This window comes from Cricetulus griseus, chromosome 4, assembly GCF_003668045.3.
Source record: "Cricetulus griseus strain 17A/GY chromosome 4, alternate assembly CriGri-PICRH-1.0, whole genome shotgun sequence".
NCBI classification, from domain to species: domain Eukaryota; kingdom Metazoa; phylum Chordata; class Mammalia; order Rodentia; family Cricetidae; genus Cricetulus; species Cricetulus griseus.
This window is the reverse complement of record NC_048597.1, coordinates 167,021,230-167,043,137: the sequence shown is the minus strand read 5'-3', so window position 1 is coordinate 167,043,137 and position 21,908 is coordinate 167,021,230. Positions and strand designations below refer to the sequence as shown.

General features: G+C 49.0%; 1 protein-coding gene across 1 annotated transcript in view; it reads right to left on the bottom strand.

Moving 5' to 3' along the window:
* Tmem266 (transmembrane protein 266) overlaps positions 1–21,908 on the bottom strand; it is a 61,575-nt gene that overhangs the window by 17,369 nt on the left and 22,298 nt on the right. Inside the window, exons 4-7 of the mRNA XM_035443714.1 lie at positions 19,462–19,535; positions 6,984–7,040; positions 5,814–5,952; positions 4,388–4,503 (exon numbers count right to left, since the gene is read on the bottom strand). Of these exons, the coding sequence (XP_035299605.1) occupies positions 4,388–4,503; positions 5,814–5,952; positions 6,984–7,040; positions 19,462–19,535 (386 nt within the window). The remainder of the gene's footprint in view (positions 1–4,387; positions 4,504–5,813; positions 5,953–6,983; positions 7,041–19,461; positions 19,536–21,908) is intronic.

Sequence of the window (21,908 nt, the reverse complement as noted above, 5' to 3'; positions counted from 1 at the left end):
TCCATTGGATGCCTCTTTGGGGAACTGATGCTTCTTGCCCAGGGTCTGGGCTGCACTAAGGGGTATGCAGGTACCTCAAGGCTCCTTAGAGCATTGGCACCAAGTCACCCTACAGTGATCCTCAGACCCTCAGTATTTCCCCAAATCTCAAGGTGAATTTGGTTGGTTAAGGAGAGTTCTACTTCCTTTTCATTCCCATGGAACCCGCAGAGGACAAACACTCCCCAAGTATGCCAGGTTGAACTGTACTAGTTTGGGCCAAGTGCTATAGCAAGACCTGAAGGTCAAAGAGCAGACAGGATGGGGCTGTGCGGTATGTTTCACAATTACAGCAAGAGTCTGGCCATCAACAAGCATGACATCTCAGAAGCGGCTTTTAAGATGACTCAGAAGAATATAATGCCACACTGACTGAACCACTGATCTAATGGCCTTTGCTATTTGAAATGGCCAGGACCAAGAGAGAGAGAGAGGAGGTCCACACTGCCTCCATGAAGGACAGCCACTGGCTTCTTCCTCTGGGATCTATGTGTCCATGGCAGGGATTAAAGCTCTGGCTGTAATCCCATTAGAGAGAGAAAAAAAATCACTAAGCAGCAACCCTTGAAGCTGAGGTCTGTGGGATCAGTGTGTTTCATAGTCGCAGCAGCAGTGGACTGCAAAGAGCTGGCTGGGGCTCAAAGGCAAGAATGCACCACTGTGTGTCCTCCCCACACAGGTCCTCTGGGTCCCCATTTCCTCCCAGGACTTTGAGGAATGAAGAGATCACAGGAATGAGGGAAGCAGAGAATCCGTGTGTGTGTGTGTGTGTGTGTGTGTGTGTGTGTGTGTGTGTGTGTGTGTATTTTCATTTCCACTCTCATACTCAAACTGCTGTATGACACTCCCTTTCCATGGGCCTCCATTTCCTCACCTGCCAAATCCTAGATTGGACCCATGCCAAGGACAGAGCCTTCATCTAAGGTGTGAAGGGTTCTGGGGGTACCCTGGGTGTGGCCTGTGTTAAGAAATGAGATGCCACATGGCAATGAACAAATGAATCTTTACAATGAAGAAGCCTGTAGCAGTGTTTAGCTGGTGAACCTGTAACAGTGGTCACACCCCTTTGGGTGTGGCTTTAAGAGGATGGAAGGGGGGTCTTGAGGCCTGGCTTTCTGGTGGGTCAGCGGATCCAGTAGGAAGGGCAGAGAAACGCTCCCGAGGTTCTTTGTAGTTTTCTGTGTAAGTGTTCCCCAATAAATATCCATTTATCATTTATCTTAGGTCTAGTGAAATCATTACACCCTCGCCTTCAGAAGCTTAACCACCTCATTGAGGTGGTCAGGCTAATATCAGGCTGACAGTGTGTCTTGAATGTCACTTCTGCAGACTTCCTTCCAAACAATATTACCAAGAGAAAAACTGCACCAAATCTGAACAGGGAGACCCCTACAAAATACCCAGCCAGTGCCCTCAAAATCATCAAAGTCATCGAGACAAGGAAAGCATGAGGGACTGTCACAAGGAGGAGCCTAAGGAGACAGGAGCTCTGAAATGGAAAGTGGACCCTGGAACCGCATGTAATTTGAATGATGTATCAGTGTTGATTCATTCATTATAACTAATGGTACAGGTACAAGACATCAGAACTGGGCGACTCTGTGTAGGACCTGTGGAAAATCTGTAAACCTACAGCTGCTCTAAATAGTTTTAAAAATAAAAAAGAACTAAGGTGTATGAAACCAGGGCAAACATTTCTGTAAATGTATTTGAAGGGGAGAGCAAAGTGGACTCTTCATTGAAACTGGGACTTACCGCCCTGAGGCGTGGGGAAGTGAAGATAGGAAGGTCCTAAGTTCAAGGCCAGTCTACACAGTGAAATCCCCATCTCCGAAAATCAATTTGTCAGTCAAGCAATAACCAATCAAATGAACCTGTGTATTTTTTTGCCTGTGAGGCATGTATGAACTCTGCTTGGGAAAGGTTCCTACTAAATATGTTCTGAGAACTGGAGCTATGAGAGACGAGTTGTGGCAAAGACTCGATGATGGTCTGGGCAGGGCTATGTGGACAGCAGGTTGGAGATTCTGGAAACACTAGATTCCTGAGGAGTCTGGCCAGTGCCGGCAAGTGCTGCCCTGTAGCCAGTGTGAATCAGGCTGCCCATGCCTGGTGTGAGCAACATGCTTTGGTTTTTTTTGAGGCAGAATCTCATTATTTAGCTCAGGCTGAGAACTCACTACTTAGACCAAGTTAAACTGAGCTCCCAATCCTCCTGCCTTTGCCTCTGAGTGCTGATACAGGCACACACCACAGGCTCTGAGCTTATGTTTTCATTGAGCCCAAATAGAAAACATGGGGTAAGGAATGGCCCACAACCAGGTGGGCTGGGAAAGAGTAGCCTTATAGATGGACACCCAGATCTGTCCCTGGCTCTAAGTGGGGGGAGGGGCACCTGGGTAATTTACTACTCAGATTTATTACTAAAGCAGCTGTATGTGGGGGTGAGCAGGCAGTTTGAGTGAGTCCCCATTAGTCAGTATTTAAATCTCATAAGCACCCTTTGGGGATTTTTTTGCTACCTCCATTCTTCAGATTACCAAAACCAAGGTTCTATCAGTGTCCAAAGCCACAAAGCCACTAAGCAACAGGGCTGGCTTAGAACCAAGTCTGTCCCTGATGGCCATTCTTGATCACCCCACATGCTGCTAAGATCCACAGCTGACACATTTCCTTCAGGGTATCTGCTGTATGGCCATCTCAAACTTTGGCTCATACTGCGATGTGGTGCTGTCTCTGGCCTCTGGGGCATGGGCTCCAGCTTTGGAGAGCAGTGGATTGCTTCCTACTCTCTCTGTAGAAGCAGAGCCCTGCTCTACCAGGCCACCTCACCACCCTCCCCCTTGGCCCACAGGGACCCCAGCTGTCTGTCCTTCTCTGCCGTCTTAACTTAGATGACAGGTTTCAGGTGCTTTTTAAATTAAAGCAGTTCATTTCTGTTCATCTCTTTTCCAGATGTTACCATCTAGCAAGGATCTTCTTTATTTATTGCTTTTTCCTTTATGACTCTGAGGGAGTATCCTCTCCAGGACCCCAAGGAAAGAGCCTACATGTGGGGAGTGGCATGCATGGCACAGGGCACAGGATATGCTGTGAGTTTGCCATTAGGCTTTCTCCTAGCCATGAATCACATGTGTGGCTGGTGGTGGCTCATGGTAGGGCTATGCTCTGTTGGGCATCTGTGAATTTAGGAGGGGCCATGCAGCACTGTGTTGTTCCTCTCAAGTTGCCAACAGCAGCAGTATTTTCCTGTGTACAGGGGACCAAGAGCTCTCTGATCCACTTCAAGCTGGTTTCTGCCTGGTGCTTCCAGCTGTCTCCTCTCAGTTTCCCAGACTCCCAGCCTAAACCCAAGTCTGTTCTCACCCAGGGGATTGCTACTACCCTGGTTCTCTGTCCCCACCTGTCCTCTCCTACCCCCTCCCACCACCCCAGAAGCAACCAGAGAGATCATGGAAGATTAACATTCCCACAGAGCCACTTTCTCTTTCCCCAGATGCCTTCATCAGAGCCCTTCCAAGTTCACCCTGCCCTCCTGCTGCTGCCTTTCCTACTCACAAGAGGTGTGGTCTCTGCAGCCCAGCTCAGCCCCCACTGCATGCTGTCCTCCTCCCAAGTGGCTTTGTTCAAGCCAGCTCCTCCACAATCCCTCCCTCAAACTATGACCTACAGGGTCCCTGTGAGACATGCATGGCACCAGACTGCTTCTGCATATGCTTTGGCCACCAAATGCAGTTAACTAAAGCTCCCATGAGGAGAGAACTGAGCCATATTCCGTGTGGAATGGTGTTTTTAGTGCCTAGCATAAGCGCAACACAGAGCAGACCCCTGATGGTGAGAGACTGAGCAGAGCTGGAGAGTTGCTCATGGGCCACACTACTGTCTTTTCAGAGTAGAATCCCATATGAACTGCCATGGCCCAAGGGGCCCCTGGACAACATGCTGAAGGGTGGGTCCACAATGGCTCTTCCAGTCCCCAAGGAACACTTTGTAGGAATGGAAGGCCATGTTCCTGAAGTACAGAAAAAGAATTGGTTCGTGGACAGACATCCAAGATGACTTGAAGATGATGTGTGCACTGTAGGGATATTTCCTAGGGTCAATTTGTGGTGACGTCCCACAGCTCTCCACACTCGCCGGCTGTGGGAGTTTATGGCTGAGGAGTCAAAGGAAACACTGAACACACCTCTACTGAGATCTGCTGCGAATGGAGCCTGGGCTGGGGCTGGGGCACAGCTGGAAGCTGAGTGAGGCCTGTTGACTTCTGCAGCCCCTAAGTACTGGCATCCTGGCATTACAGGGTCCTCAGCAAGGCTTGGACAGAGATGGGTAGATATGAAAGTGTTACCCCTTGCTCCTGACAGATTTGCGTCAGTCTCTCCAGCTGCTCCTCTTGGATGGCTTTGGCCTTCTCGTACTGCTGGGTAACCATCTCCACCTCCAGCTTCACCGGCAGGATGTAGGCTGGAAGACAGAGGGAGCCATGTGAAGAGCTGCCAGCCCTTGGGTGTGGGCTGGGGAGAGGCAAGGCCAGCATTCAGCCAGCAGTGGCTTCAAAGTACAGACCTAGTCTGTGGGGCTGGGGGTGGGGCAGGTGCCCAGAGCACTCAGAAAGTACAGAGGGGCCACAACCCAAACTCAATTCCTTCTTTTCCATAGTGAGGGAGCCCCGATTTTCGGTATAACTGTTAAGAAGAACGACTATAATCTAGCTTCCGTTATAGTTACAGGTGGCCATAAGACCAGCTCTGACAGAGCTGGGGACCTCAGATCCTGCAGGCATAGGGTATAACGGAAACGTAGCCTTTTCGGTTTCTTGTGATAACCCAACAATAAAGGCTAGTTCTGAGGTAGGCAATAGGTAGGTAGGTAGGTAGACAGACAGACAGACACCAGTTAGTTGTAGGAGAGGGAGGAGGGAATCTCCTTTTGCTTTGTACCTTCTCCCTCTATCCCTCCTGGCTATTATGAGGCGTGGTGGTTGGCACTGGTACAGCCATCTTGGGCCATGAAGTGACTCTAAGAAGTAGGTTATGTGCAGCACAGCAATAAAATAGAAAGTATTTTTGGTATGCTGAGTAGAGAGCGAGGTGAGTGACATCTGCCACCTCCTGAAGACTTCCGTAAGAGAGAAGTAAGCTTGTGCACTGTGTAAGTCAGTGATGTCTGGGTCTCTGTTACAGATTATCCTACTTACAATACACAGAGTGACACAGGGGAGAAAGCCAGGGCTCTAAGAATGGGCTCCCCAAGATTTCTCAGCTAACAGTAGCCCCACAAGCCCTGCCCTTGGAGCATCTTTGGGCTTAGCAGCTCTAGGATCCATAGGAGTCTCAGAAGCAACTCCAGATCTTGACCTTGACCTCTGCACTTTACCACCTAGGGTCTCACTCCTTTCAAAGCCCAAACCTTTCCTGTTTTTCATAAGGCCCCGTGACAAGTCACATGCATCTCTAAGCACTATATTCTAGAGCTCTCCACAGCCCATCCCTGATGGAATAAGAACCTATAGCCTCCCCCCCCCAAATAAGTAGTTGCATGGGAATGGGGAGCAGGGCACTCTCGGGTAAGTGAGACATATGATGTGACACATGACTGTGTGTGTAGTTTCAGAACACCAAGCTGAAGAGGCGGGGCAGCCTTGGCTTTCTCCATGCAATGGGTCACACCCTCCACCCCACACTGACAAGGCACTCACTCTGAGTCCTCCTCTCTCAAGTGACAGCTACAGCTTCTACCTCCTCACTGACCGCCCCCTCCCCCAGGCCACTCACCATCAATGACTCTCTTCACCCGCCAGATTCGGAACATGATGATGAGGCTGATGGCATCCCAGGGGCTTCTGGGTCCATTAGCCACAGTGGATGCCACCATTGGGGCCAAGGACAAGATAATCACAGCCCCGTCAAACACCTGAGGAAGGAGTGTACTTCAGTGTTTCCAATCAGGCTGTGAGACAAACTGAAGAGCAGCCAGGAGGGCCATTGTTGCAGGCCATGTTCTCCAGGTAGCCTGCCTCCCAGAAGTTCAGCCCATATCCAGCTGCTCTCTCTCTCAGAGGGACTTTCTTCCTCCAGGACATGACCAAGCATTCTTCATACTTTTCATGACCTCAGCTACCTGCCAGCTCTAAGTTTGGACAACCTTAGGCCTGCATCCCATGTCCTAGACCCTGGGCAGAGACTGTGGTGAACCCCTCACTGACAAGATGGGAGCTGATGGCCTTAGGGGCCTCTTTATCTGTGGATAGCAATAATCCAGGGCCAATGTGTCACCTCTCACAAGGGCAGAGTCTTTAACACTGCAAGAGTGCAAAACAAGGACAGGAGGGGTGTCATCTACATGTTTAAGCTTTGGATTTTAGCTTTCTCTCTGCTTGCCCTAGCCAGGCCTTGGTGGGTCTCTCTGAGTCCAGGCCCTCTGTGTGGGCTCCTGGGTTTTAGCCCAAAGAGGCTAAGGTACAGACATAGAGGAGAGAGAGGAAAATGTAGCCAACACTGGATACCTAAGCCTAACCTGACCTTGGCCTATTGCACAAAACATGGGCAGGAGCCAGGGCTCCAGCACTGTAGGGGCCTCTTCCCAGGCCCAGCCCCCATCTCCCTGAAGCAGTGTGGATACCCAGGCTGAGAACAGGGATCATAGATAGCTTCTCAGAGCCATGCTCCACCACCAGGTAATTTTAGAGTAGATTTCTTTTCAAAACATCTCAAAGGCTTTTCAAATGGATTCAACTTTAACCATATATGTTTGTGAACCCCAAGGAAGTTTTAAAGAAAATCCTTCAGTTGGAAAATGCATGGGTTTGCCCCCTCCCAGCCTCCACCTCCTCTCACTCCACCCAAGTGGCACCCCTGTGGTCAAACGCATGCCAGACAGAGCTCTTGTGATAGAAGAGACAGCATTCCCAGCTCCTAGGATCTGGGGACAGAAAATGGTCATACCTCTATTTTGTTTTCGATGTAATCCCAGATCCCCAGCACCACAATCCGTAGAACAGTCTGAGGAAAAGGAGAGAGAGAGAGAAAGAGAGAAAGAGAAAGAGAGAGAGAGAGAGAGACAGACAGACAGAGAGAGACAGACAGACACAGAGAGAGACAGACAGAGAGAGACAGAGACAGAGATTATTGTTCTCTCAGTAAAGAAGGTTCCAGAGCTCAAATCTGGAGCTCTGTTGCCCCCTTTCCCTGTTCAATCCTCAGTCTACACACACTACTCATCCCCTCTACAAGAGCCCAGTTCCAGTACAGTGGTGACTTGCATTCTGTGGTCCCTCTGTCCTCAGGCTCAGACCCTGCCCCGATCTGTGTGCTATCCCCTGAGTATGCCTTATACCACATTCATTCAAAGCCCTTCAACTCTCAAAGCACATAAATACACTCCAAATCCCTTAGAATGAGTGATACCCAAGACTCTGCATCCCTCTTCAGCACCATCTCTTGGCACTCCCATCATGGCAAAACCACTTGCAAATTTGCAGACTCTCTCCTATTACCTGGTCACCACGTCATGGCAAAGGGTGAGAGTTGATTCTCTTCACATCTCTCTGTCCTGCACTAAGTCTTCAGCATGGCCACATAGCTAAAGACAGCACCTCCTAGCTTTCCTTGTGCTTGGGAGGGGCCATGTGACTAAATTCTGGCCAATGGCTGATGAGAAGCACCATGTATAATTTGGGGGCTGTGGCCTTGAATAGACTTAGTTCTGCTCACTTTCCTCTCTCCCTCCTCTAGAATGTAGGTGTGTAGACATGGTGGTGCCTTCATCAATGAAGAGGCCATAAGGAGAGAGGTGGATGACTGCTGGGTCTTCACCAGCTCCAAGCCCACTCCAAAGCCCAGTGAGTCTTAACTGTTTACTCAACAAAACCTGTTCTTCCAGCCTTAACTACCGGGTGTACTAAGAAGAGTTCTGTGTGGGGGGGTGGGGCTTCCAAGGTATCTTAAGGTCACACACAATTATGGCTGACTGTGTCTTTGAGGAATCTCTTTTCTGGGTACTACTTTTCTCTTATGCTGGTGAGTGAAATGACACAGTTCCAGACACTGATGAGAATAACACTTGCCATCTAGGGTATGCCTATAAGGGCCAGATGCTGTGCCAGCATCCTCACCTGTGAGTCTCATGTGAGGATGAGAGACAGAGATTAAAGAATCTGCCCAAGGCCCTAAGCAACCAAGGTAAGTTGCTACTTGGAGCCTGAGGTTTCTCTCTGTACAGGACTACTCAATCTGGGTAGAAACACATGTTTTCCTGGCTTCTTTTCTTGCTGCCTGTTCCCTCATACAATGTTGGACTTAAAACTTGGTACTTTTCTCTTCTGAATGTTACATCCATCCTTAATTTCCGGGGCTTCCTGGGCAAAAAGGCCCAGACTGGGAGAAAGGAAATGGCCTGAGCCGAATCTGACCAATGGGATGGCTGCTGTTCTCAACTGTAAGGGCCACTGTAAAACACAGCATATGGAACTTACCATTTTATCTTTTTAGTGCATATCTTCCAAATTAAATATGTTCATGTGTGGCGATTACCACCAGACCCTTAACATAACAGTCAAATGAGATCTGTACCACTCAACAGAAACGTCATGCTCCCGCCCCCTGACCAGCTCCAATCCATAGACACAATTCCGTGTCTATAATTTCACTCCTCAGGAGCCTCACTCACAAAGAACTGCTATACTTCTTCAAAAGCAAGGCTGGGGGGCGTTGTGTCCACGCCTTTAAGCCCAGCTTTTAGAAAGCTGAGGCAGGTGGATCTCTGCAAATTTGAGGACAGCCTGCTCTACATAGCAAGTTACAGGGCAATCAGGGCTACACAGTGAGACCCTCCATCAGAATGAAACAAGGCTGGTCTTAGCTGAAAAGACTACAGAATGTAGGGTAAGGAGGTGGGAAAGAGTGAGGCCAGGCATGAGGAGAAGGGCTCAGGACGCTCTTCCACAAGCAATGGCCTTGAGTCAGCTGCTGCCAGTAGGTGAAAGCCAGAGTGAAAACCCAGCTCCACAACCTCCCGCAGCACCCTTCCCTCTGCAAATATCTGTGCTGAAAACTCGTGTGCATGGAGCAGAGGACCTGCCCCATCACGCCCCGGAACCTAGCACATCCTATGTCTCTGAGAATATGTTCTCAACATGTAGTGACCCTGCTTTAGCAAAACACCAGACTCCTGGACTCCCAGAGAGACCCAGGATACCAGACTCTGGGGGCAAGGCCTAGACTATGCTTTATAAACGGGGCTGCCACAAAACTCCAGTGGGAAGCTCCAGTGCAGAGCGGCAAACTCTGAGAGAAGTGCACATCCCAGCCCAGGCTGCTTCTTTCCCATGGCAGGTGGGGACCAAGGGTTTTCAGTCCCCTTCATTCCAGGCTGGGTGCCTTCATGAGGTGGCTAAGATCAGCAAGGCAGGGAAGAGCCCTGCTGTGGCAGAAGATTATTTTAAGGTGTGTGACTTTTGTTTATGCTGCATTTGTTTAACTCCACGAAGCTGTGTTACTTTGCCTTTCTAAAACACCTGATGGTCTAATAAAGAGCTGAATGGCCAATAGCGAGGCAGGAGCAAGGACAGGCGGGACTGGCAGGCAGAGAGTGTAAGTAGGAGGAGAATGGAGGAAGGAGAGGAGCAGCGAGAGAACAAAGAGAGGAGGACATCAGGGGCAGCTACCCAACCACCCAGCCACCCAGCAATTCATGGAGTGAGAGTAAGATTTACAGAAGAGAACAGGAAAAGCCCAGAGGCGAGAGGTAAACGGGTTAATTCAAGTTAAGAAAAGCTCACTAGAAACAAGCCAAGCTAAGGCTGGGCATTCATAAGTAAAAATAAAACTGTGTGTGATTCATTTGGGAGCGGGGTGGTGAGCCCCTCAAAACAAACAAACAAACAAACAAACAAACAAAAACAACAACAAACCCAAAAGAATAAAGAGTAAAAAACATCTAATACCACACCCTGTCACACCTCAAAGATGATCCATTTGGTATTTATTTTAAACCAAGCTTGCTCCATATGATGGGTACAGGAACTGAGGTTCAGGGGGCAGGGAAATCTTCTGTCTCCCACCTCACCTTTCTCCATCAAGCCCAGCTCATTAATCCCTAGGGAGGAAAAGCTGACTTTGTGAGGTGGCAGAAAGAGAAGGGTGGAGTCCTCCATTTTGCATCTGGGTTAGTGGCAGAAGGCCTTCTGGCCCTGTTTGTGGCTTGAGACCCCTTAGGAATCAGCCTCTTCTCCTAGAACAGTTTGGAGATCATAGCAGATGGAGGAAGAAGTACCTGCTAGTATGTACATCAGCTTTGGGCACAGTTTTAAGAAGTACTCCTTCTGACTCAGTGCTTCCTGAGCAGAGTGGGGCAACACCCCAGTCCCTAGCCCATGGCCAGTAGTGCTTTTGCCTGATGGGGTTGAGGGAGTGGTACCTGGGTCCCTGAGCTGGAGATGATCCTGGGGGGATACAGATTTTGGACAAGTTTCCCTTAGGGTTAAAATGTTAAATGAGAGCAGCGAGAGGAAGCCCTGAATCAGGGCCCCAAACTACCCAGCAATAATAAGGAATGTGGGTGTGGTGGCTGTCAACCTGGCCGCACCTGGGATTAACTAAAACCGAAGCATCTGGGCACACTTGTGAGGGATTTCTCTTTACTGGATCATTTGAGATAGGAAGACCCACCCTAAATCTGGGCCACACCTCTGATAGTAACTCATATAAAAGGGCATGGAAGAAGGACGTTTTTACTTTTTGCCTGCTTCTTTGCTCCCATTGGCAAGTTCATTGATTCTGATGCTAAGTCGTTCCTTCCTTCTATTAGAGTCTTCTTCTTTGGGATTCCAACATATACTGGAAACTGTCGGAGACATCCAGCGGTGGGAACTGAACAACTATTGGATTCTTGATTTTCCATTGGGGACAGCCATTGTTGGACTAGCCAGACCACAGCCTGTAAGCCACTCTAATAAATCCTCTCTCTATCTCTCTGTGTTCACCCCATGAGCTTTCTTTTTCTTTTTGAAACAGGGTTTCTCTGCATAGCCCTGGCTGTCCTGAAAGTCTTGAGCTTCCTTAAAAGAGAGTCCTAGGGCTGGATAAGATGATTCCATGATTAAGAGCATTTACTGTCCTTCCAGAATTAGGTCCCTTTGGCTCCAGGAGACCAGACACCCTCTTCTGGCCTCCAGGAGCACTACATCTAGGTGCAAAAATCCAAACTCAGAGACATACACACAAAAGTCTGCAAAGTGCCAAGTATCTTTTGAGAAAGAGGACAAGAGCACATCACTCTCTGTAGCTTATTCCCTTTAAGTGACAGGTGACCTGGGAGACTGCCTCCTTTTTCCAGGGGCTAAAGGGTGCAGCCCCAACCAGACATAGCAACTGATACCTGCAGGGCCCTGAGCTCACAGGTAAGTTGATCTCATTGTCTCTCCTCATGCTGGTGCATGATTCCCAGCTATTGTAAAGGGATGTGCTCAAGGCCTACAGGGTAAAGCCAGGGGCAGCAGGTCTGTGATGTGTGTCTGCCATTTAGGTGACTGACATTGACGGAGCACCCACAGTGCATGGAGCAGTGTCCCAGACCTTGCTGAGCAGAGAACGAGCAAGGCTTTAGTTCCAGAATCTCCTCTTGGCATAGAAACATTTTCAAGTCTAAAAATTAAAATAAATAATACTTCATGGACCACATGGGTCCACTGAGCTACTGACCCCCTACCCCTTCTTCCCAGGCAAAAGTGCTAAACAAAGGCATCTCTAGTGACCCTGTTGCAACTTGTCTGCAGCCCCTGATGTAGTAAAATGGTCCCTAGGGTTTCCAATGAGCCCCTGATGCCAAAGCCCTAGAGAGTGTCTTGTTTGGCTCATGTTTACAGTCAGTCTGTGGTGTCAGCAGTTGCCCCTGGAAGAGCACTGTTTCCAGGACAACCCCCTTCTTCCTTTCCACCCCCTCTGGACTTTCTTTACATCTCTCTGGCTACATTCTCTCAGCTACATCTGAAGGTTTCCTTGTCCTCTGCCCACACCAAAATTGTCTCCCAGGGCTGTTGGCTCTCTTCAGTTCCCTGCACCCTTGACTGTACCCGCCTCCAGTTCTCTGAAGCTCCAAACTCTGTCTCCAAATTGTCTGTCCAAGAACAGCAAAGGGACTGTCCCCTCACTGGCTAAGCCAGACTCTCCCTGTTCCCCATACTCTCCCTGTCCACCCCTCCATCCATTCCCTGTTTCTTTAACTCCCCATTCTGATTGTGCCTTTGTGGCTCAGAGCCTTAGTCCCTCTCAGCTGAAACATCCTCCTAACTGCTCTGACAACCTCCAACCCCATAATGTCCCCAAAGCTTTATCGTGACCCCTTTGCCTAGAGCCCCCAGGGTTCCCACTTGCTGCAAGGCATGGATCTCTTCAAGCCTATACCCTCTCCCTCACCAGCTCTCCAAAGATATCAGTTCTAGCTAAAATCTCTGACTTAAATGTGCCATCTCATGTCCTTCAGGCTAACATTTCACATGTGTAAATCTGGTCTCTGGATGGAATAATGGAACAGCAGGAATCATCTGGCTCCTTGATATCCTTTCAAATATTCATTAACTCAGTAATTTCAGATAAACAAGTTCCCTAGTAAATCATAAAATATTCTTCAACTTAGAATCTGTTCTCTTTTTTATAATTTATTTTTATTTTACATTCATGGTTGTTTTGGCTGCATGTGTGTCTGTGTGAGGGTGTCAGAAGCCCTGGAACTGGAGAGTAGTTGTGAGCTGCCTTGTGGGTGCTAGGAATTGAACTCTGGTCCTCTACATGAGCAGCCAGTGCTCTTAACTGTAGAGTCATTTCTCCAGCTCCAGAATCTATTTTAGTGTTCCTGGTCTTGATCTCTTTACAAGACATCCCTATGTTTTGTTTTAAAATGCTTTGGTATTAAGAAACACTCAAGGAAACAGCTGTGAATCCAGTTCTTCAATAAGCCAGCAAGCCAAAGGATGGCAGAGTTTGAGTGCTGGTTATTGGTTGACTGTTGTGGCAGGAGCTGCTGAATGTTACTGGACAGACACCAACACAGCTCTGTTCTCAGAGAAGATGACACCAAACTGGGTTTTCCTTTTGAAATAAAGATGATAGAAAGGATAGAGAGCTGGGCAGTGGTGCACACCTTTAACTCAGAGGCAGAGGCAGGTAGATCTCTGTGAGTTTGAAACCAACCTGGTCTACAAGGGCTAGTTCCAGGACTACACAGAGAAACCTAGTCTCAAAAAAAGGGGTGGGGTGGGAATAGCCAGTAAAGTGCTTCCCAAGTAATCATGAGAACCTGAGTTCAGTTCTCAGATGCCAGGCATGGCGTTTAAAGACAAGCAGACCCTGGGGTTCACTGGGCAGCCAGCCTAACTGGTAAGCCACTGGCCAGTGAGAGACCCTGTCTTACAAACACATGGTGGACAGCTTATAAAGAGAGACTGCCCTGAGGTTGTTCTCTAGTACCGCTGTGTGCACACAAAGGTGTACATACACACACACACACACACACACACACACACACACACACGTACACACACATGTAGATATATGCAAAAAGATAATATTTCTCAAAGGATAAAAGGTTTCTAAGATGCCAATAAAATAGGGTGTGTTGACATGCATCATTCAGCTGAGTACATAAAACCAGACAAGCATTTCTATTTGGGTTTTATGCTTAGATACACTGAGACATGTTTGAACTTACTTAATTCACTAAAAAATTGCCTGGCAAGACAATGGAGTCAAATCACCTTCTGTCTCTCCAGGAATCATGCCACAGCAGCAAAGCAAATGCAGAGGAATGTCTGCTCTCTCAGCTAAAGCTACAAGGCCTCATCCCCTGAATTTGTGAGAATGAAGCTGATGCAGAAATAGTGATTCGCCAGTGTGACAGAAGGCAAAACCCAAGTGCGGAGGAAACCCATGGGGAATTCTGGCTAGCTCAGCAGTCTAAGTGCACAGGGCAAGGTCAGAGGCTGGTGCTGGGGGCTTGTTTTCAAAGAACAGTTATTTAGCAGGTCCCTCACATGAGCCAGTCGGGGCATGGGTTCATGTCTCCTGTTGGGAACCCACACTGTGGCAGGAGGGAGAAGGGCCACTGGACATAGATGAAATTCACAGTGGTTGTCTGTGGTTGGTGGGACTATAAGGAGTTTTTCTTATTTCGTTATGGATACATAGGTAAAATCATTCTTATAAACAGTAAACCAATTCTTTTCTACATCAGGCTGCTCAGATGAAGTCTCTGAGACTGCCTGGGTATACATGAGGCACAAGTAGTTATCAAGAGTGTCTGTTCTGTGGCCTCCCAGCCCCTTCTCAGCCTAACCCTGATGGCTGAATGTCAGGTTCCCTTTGTTTCCAAGGCCAGCTCAGCAAGGATGTTTTCCTAGGAGAATACTGTGCTTTAGAACATTCCAGGCCTGGGGTTGGTTCTAGACTCAGGGATGGAGGGGGACATCCATTGTTTGGTACAGCATAAGCATAGCACTGTTGTGATTCCTGGTCCAGAAAACTGGTGAGCTGGCCATCTACATGGCCTTGCAGACTTCTGCTGATCATGAGTTAGGCTGTGAGCAGCAAACGGCACTGTCCAGCTTGCTTAAAACAATTATCTTCATATCTGACCTGCCAGCTCTATAAGGTCATTGTCAAGGTCATGGCAAATCAAAAAGTGGAAATGAGATTTTGAAGAGTGATTTCTCAGAAACATATTTAATTGATTCACTCCTTTGGTGGTCAAGGCTACGTGCTCAGCTCTAAGCCAGGAGATAAAGGGAGGCAGAGGAACAGAATTAGAAATCTCTAGAATCAAGGCAGGCCCTTGAGAACATGTGGCTCAGGACCTAAGGGCTGCTCATGGCATCTCCAGTGATGCAGCTGGCTGAGCCTTCCAGATTGTGGACATGCTGTCCACTCTGCATGGGCGATAGTTCTCATGGCTAGAGGGGGCAGGTCTACAACCTGATTCTCCCACACCACTGTGAAACATGGAGGGGGAAAGAGAAGAAAGTTTCTACCCTAGTCTGAGCAGTGGGCTCACCTCAGGAAGGGTCAGGAAGGTAGCCCACATTTTGGGCCAGTTTCCCTCCTGAGTCAGTGCTGACCCAGGACAGCTCAGGGAAGCCACTGTCAGAGAGGAGCTCCTACAGTTGACATCAAAAGACTCCTGGCTGGGCCTGGTAAAATAGCTAGCAGCTAAAGGCCCTTTCCACACGCCTGACAACCTCAGTTTGTGCCCCCAACACCCACGTATCGGGGAGAACTGACTCAGAGGCACACAGTCCCTGTCCTCCCTCTCCATAATAAAAATGTAAATTTTATAAAAGATGCTTGGCCCAGCTGGTGATGGATGTGCTCCACCCACACAATGGAATATTACTCAGACATGAAAAGGAATAGAGGCCTGACTCACGCCACAGCATGGACCAATCCTGAAAACATGCTCAGTGATAGAAGCCAGACACAGACAGCCATAATCTTGATTACAGGAAGCATAAAGCATACAAACTTTCATAGAGACAAAGAGATTTGGGTTGGCAAGAGCTATGTAAAGGGGACGTGGGAATGACTGGTGATGGGTGTGGGGTCTCGTTTGGGGATAAAGTTGCTTTGGAAGTAGCTGAAAGTACCAGCTGCTTATTGTGTGTGTACTAAATGCTACCCCCAGCACTCATGTAAAAGCCTAGTGTGGTATCATTCTCATAGGACTGGGGAGACAGAACCCAGAGGACTCCTGGGGTTTTACTAGTCAGCCTAGACTAGTTGAATTGGTGAGTTCCAGGTTCAGGAGGGGACCCTGCTTTAAAAAAAAAAAATGTTTGAGAGAGATTGAAGAAGGAATCCAGCACAGGCCTTTGGCCTCCATATTCATTTGTGCACATGTGTTCACATACACAAGTACCACACACACACACACACACACACACACACACACACACACAAGCTCACACTGGAAGAAAGAGGAAGGGAAGGAGGAAGCAGCTGAGGCTGCCACTGCATAGCCATTACCCCCAGCTCTTGTCTACATGCCTGCTGTGTCTCTACTTCCTGGGCAGGATCTCAGGTCGTCCCCAGAGCCTTAGCAACCTCAGGAAGAGGAGCAGTGGTCTCTCTGCTTCCAAGTGGCCAGCTAGGCCTACTCTGAGCCAAGGGCAGGCTGTGCTTAGGGAACCCCATTTGCATAATTCTCACTCTGATTCCAAAGACTCTGCTCCTTCTTGGTGTACAAGGTCACGAGGTGACCAAGCACCCCAGGGCCCAGGAAGCTGCATGGACACACACTCCCCTTAGGCCCCTACTGGGACTGTCCCCTAGCCTGCCTAAGGGCACCCTGCTCTATAAGAAGGTCCAACACACTGTTCAGTAGAGTGGCCTATTTGAACAGATGTCCGTGAACTGAGCCCAAGGCAGACTCTCACTCTTGGTCTTAGCTCTATCCTCTGAGGCCTGCCCAGGACAAAGTGGCCCATCTTCCTGGTACAGCCTCTGAACTCTGGGCTGTTTGGGGCAGTGGATGGGCAGCTCACCCACCAGAGGCCTGTGTCTGACTTGTCCCTGTGGACTTTGGACAGTTTTCTCCACCTCTCTGGGTCTGTTTTCCAACTTGTGACACGGCCTGTCATCTTTCTCTAGGGTTTGGTTGAAACTAGGGGTGGAGCAATACTTAGAAACAGCCCTTGGCAGCTCACCTGTGTGGGACTTGACTGAGTAACACAGCCCCCTTGCTAGCCGGAGAAGGCAGGCCATGGCTTCTCAAGAGACCCCTGGCTCTCAGCTGCGCCCCTGGGTATGTTCCAGAGAGGAAGGGCCAGAACTGAAGGAGGACATTTCCATCCCCACCCCAGATGAAAGAGAGGGCTGGTCACCCCTGGTTTATGCTCAGAGGCCTTGCTTGATTTGACCTTTTTACTCAGTGCCTTGGCCCTGATCTCTCCCCAGATTTCTGGTTTCTTCTTAACCTGCCAATGCCAGGCCCCTAGAGGGCAGTGATGAGACAGGTTAGACACCCAGAGAGCTGGGTCCAGTTTTGACCATTACTATCATAACCTCAGACTGCCCTTCTCATTTATATAGTTAGTATGCGTGTGTGTGTAGAAGCAAGTGCGTGTGTGCATGCACGTCAGCGTGTATGTGTGTAATTTTTAGATAAGGTTTCATGGATCCCAGGCTGTTCCTTGAACTTTCTTTGTAGCAGATTACTCTGAACTGTTTGTTTTGCCTCTGCCTCCTGAGTGCTGGGATTATAGGCATTCACTACCACACCAGGCTTGTGGAGTGCTGGTTACGTGCATGCTACGTGACCAATTAAGCTACATCCTGGCCCTATGTGTTGTTTTATAAAGACCACACTAGCATCCTAGCGGGCAAACACGCAGGCCTAAAAAACTATGGAGGGACACTGGGCTCTCTGGCTTTCTGTTAGAGGTACCCCAGCTATTGCAAGGGCACAAGTGGCACGCTCTGCCGTGGGGACATGTGACAGCTTGCTGGCACCAAGATTTGGTGCTTGGTTTTCATGCTCTGTGGGTCTACAGAAGCCCACCCTTGTTGCCAGGGAGCCTCAACAGGAGATCATTGTACACAGCCTCTCATTCATGCTGGGCAGACTATAGGGAGAGTTTTCTCTGCTGTGTTGATAGACTAGCTCCATTCCATCCTCTCACCAAAGACAAGGTCCAAGGCAAGGGACTAGCCCTTCTCCCCATCCCCACAGGCTCTGCAGAGAAAGCTGAGTCTGTGGGAAACCTCAACCCCTTTCCCAGTTTGTGGGGGTTGGCCATCAGGCCTCTGAGGTTTCTATTCCTGCACACAGGAGCTTGTCTGTTTCAGGTGGTTTGTCTCTGGCAGTGACAGGAAGGGAATGCCAAATTAACGCTGGGCAATAAATTCTGCAAAAGCCAATAAAACCAAAGCAGAGGGCTAGAGGGAAGAACCACAGCAACTGATTAAACATTTTTGTTGGCAGTCACAGGCATGGGCACATTTTCCAAGGTTTGCATCAAGGAGACATCTGGCCCTGGCCCAGGGATTTGCAGGAGGGAATCCTAGCAAGTAGAGATGAGGGGTCAGGCAGGGCTAGACCCTATGGGGATCCTAAGCTACTGATCAGCCTCTTCCAAGTACCTGAGCACCACCAGTGGCCTCAGTAGGCTGGTTAGGAAGCTTCCTGGCCAGTTCTGTGAGCTACAGGATTTAGGGCCCAGGGAAGACAGTGTTTTGTGCTTGGAATGTCTGCTACACTGTGCAGTCCCACCCAGACTCAGCGTTCTAAATAGACGGCTAAGGCCTAGACCACCTTTGAATTTTAGGGAGACAGCAGAGCTACTGGCTAAGACAGAGAAGGCCCTAGGATTCTGGCCTCTTGGGAACACTGACTGTAACATAAATCTCTCATTTCATAGCCTTTCTCTTCTCTGGGTCCTCCACCTCCCTGAGACTGTGCTGTGCTTTCTGCCTCCTGTGTACTAGCAGCTGCGTGTGTACCCGTGCTGGTGTGTTCCCAGCAGGCTCTGTTTTGTGTTTATCTTTCAATGAAAGATGCTATGGGGCTCTTTGTGGGCAGATGTGTACCGGTGGTGGAAGGTGGGAACACCCAGGTAGAGTAGACAGTGTCTTAGCTGACCTAGTCAGTCCTTGGCTCTATTTGGAAGAAATGGTTCCATAAAAAACTCTCTGCCCTTCTTATCCTTCCAGGAGGAAGTCTGAAACAAGCACAGGCCACAGTATCAATGATGGCATGGGGCCTACCCAAGAGCTGTCACTCCCCATGTAAAAATCAAGGCATGCCCTGGTATCAGGGTTTGTCAAATGACCCAGTAGCCATGTGGGCCTGGTCTACTCCCACACTAAATCCAGGGGCTAGGAGACTCCAGTTAGCTTTTCAGACATGGATTTTAGCCATCAACTCCAGCAGTATCAGGAAACATTTGATGGAGGCCGTGTTTCAGAAGCACAGTCCTCTGTGTCCCAGGGACACCTGCCAGTGAGACTCCATCCTTCTATAGGACCTGGTCAAGTCCACTGCCTTGGCCCTGAGACAAGCAAATCCTAATTGCATCTGCATGTGTTTTTCTTGGGCCTTGCCTCCTGTGTACTCATGACTGGCCACACAACAACTTTTGCCCTTCAGCTGTGCCATGCACTGACACAAATCCATTCCTCGGACATTTCCTGGAAACCCCTGCACATGTTCTGGATTCTGAGCAGGGGTCACCTGCTTAGAGACAAATCTCTCTGGTGGGGTTGGCCACTGTCCTGCATGTCTGTCTGTGAACATTCCTTGTGTTGTACCCTATGGTGAAATTTAGCCTCAGGGATAGCCAAGGCCTGACACTAGAAAATATATAGTAAAATAAAACCCAGGTTTCCAGGGAATGAGTAACCACAAAGAGGAGATGTCAAGGCCTGAATCTTTACCTACCTCTGAGAAGAACACAGAGAGAATGACCAGACTGATCCAGTGAATGACACCGGCAAACTGGAAAGCACTGGAAACTGCAATGAACACAGTGAAGTCAGATTGAGGAGCACAGAATTGAGTCCATCAGTCTAGGGGGCTTTGTGACATGGAGACAGACTTCTGGGGACCCCTGGGTGCTTTTAGAAACCTTTGGATCTGTTAGAAACTGGATCAGAGAGCGAGAGAAGCTATAACCAATGGTTATGTGGAGGTAGTGGGAGCATTGTGACCCGAATGCTTGTCTCCCCAAATGCTCATCTCCGCTCGTTTCCATCGACCCCTCCTGCTCACTGCTATTGTCCTTTGTGTTATACAAGACCCAGGGAAGGAGGAGTCATGACCACAGCAGGGTTGTGGACCTGAGTGGGCAGCTTCCAGATCCACCACACACTATCCCCACAGCTCAGCGCACTTTGTGGGGAGGCTCCGGGTAAGCCCCTCTGCCCTTCCGTTCTGAGTTGCAGTAGTGGGGATAGTGGTGACAGCAGCATGCTTTGGAAGGATGGCTGGAGCCATGCCCGGCAGGGTGAGCTGATGATAGGTGAAGGCAGCAGAGCTGGCAGACAAAAGTACCTTCCAGGTTTACGAGGGCGCGGCTGGCACTGCTGACTCCCTACTCTGTCTTTAGCTTGCTAGTTACTCTAAGTGACAGGACAACTCAAACAGCCTCCTAACACAGTTTATGTGCTAGTGAGGCTAGAAGCAAGGTGCTGGAGTCCAGGACAATGGTGGGGTGACCTTGGTAGAAATGGTACCCACAGGGAAACCTCTGGATGAATTGTGGGATCTTTGGGGGCAAGAGGTAGGGGTGCTGTGGCAACCAGGCCATGTTGACTCCCTAGAGGGCCTGTTCAAGCTGTTCAAGTTCCTCTGGGCTAAAACAAAGACATCTTCTTTTAGTAGGGCTGGCTTTCCCTGTGTTCTGGAGTCTATGAACCCTGGAGTGGGTAGACATGAGGTCTTCAAGCAAATCCAAGAGGAAGGTTGCAATACTGGGTTCCAGGAAGGAGACACAAGGGTCCTCTGGCTCAGGGCCAGTATGACCCCCAAAGGATGAACCCTGGAGACACCAGGAATTCCTCCTCATTCTGAGCCATGTGAATACCAGTGGGAACCAAGAGGCTGAGTCCTGTGTGACTCTGAAGACCTTAGATGATTCTGGAAACATAAAATCTCTCCCCATTATTTCTCAAATGAATTCCTGTGCCTTTTTTACGGTTTGCTTTAGAAGAGCAATAAATCTTGGATTGTGCGTTTTATGGAATTTAAGATGCCTTTTATGAGCTGCTATTGGATCTCCCACCAAAATCAATCTCCTGGATACTTAATTTTAAGCAAAATTCCAGTGTCGGCTGGGTTCTCAGTTCTACCCGATGCCTCATCACAACCTGAGAAGCCCAGGGCTCCAGTATAGCCCACCATAGGAAAAGAAGGGCTCCGTTATGGTCAGGTCTCATAAAACACAGACAGTCTGGTTCTGAGGAGGGAAAGCCTACAGCATGGTTTAATTGAAGACAGGCTGAGTGTAAAACCAGTACTGGGCACTTAATGCCAGGAGATACTTTAATTGGAACCAAGGGGCCACCAGCTACATAAAACCCAACTAGGCTTATCAGACAAAAGCAATTCAGTGCTCTCCCAGACAGCAGACAAGGCTGGTGTGTCTTGGAAGGAGCTGGACAACCCCTGAGCAGAGCAGATCCAGTAAAGGATTTGGGGCATTTGAGAAAACAGGAGAACAAAATGGGTTTGGGGTGGCTGAACCTCTTGGCTTGGATTGTATCAATGGTGGAAAACGAAAGCTCTCTCTGTAATTCCACTTTTAAAGTATTTGTACTTGAACGGTCTACCTCCAGGATCAGGAATGGTGTGTGGAGACTTTTCCATAAGGTATTTGCTCATCTACGGGCAAGGGCCAGTCATGTAGGCCTCTGGCCCTTTGGTGCACCAAACAGGGGTTTCCAAGGGTGGAGACAGAAAGCGGGCCTCCACTCTGACAGCCATGTTGCCACAGTGCATCAGAAGAAGCCGAGCCTCCTGGTGCCACGGGCATCAAACTGCTGCCATCATTGGGCAGCTGGAAAGAATCGCCCAAGGAAGGAGAATGGGCAAACAACCAAGAGCCTGGAGGCTTGGCGTCTCCTGCTCTGTTCTTCTGACCTAGGGTGAGTCTCCAATTCCCACAACATTTACTTTGTCTGCTTGTCTGCAAAATGGGGTCCTGTGCACCACATGGTTGCTGGCAGGGTTGAAGGCATAGGTGGGAAAAGGCTTTTCAAAGCTATCCGGACAAATGTGAATGGTATGGCCCACTTCAGGCTGCCACGCACCAGCACTGCGGCTGCTGTCTAGTTACTACAGGTGATCGACTTCCCAAAACAGAACTGTTTAAGCCAGAAAAAAAAATT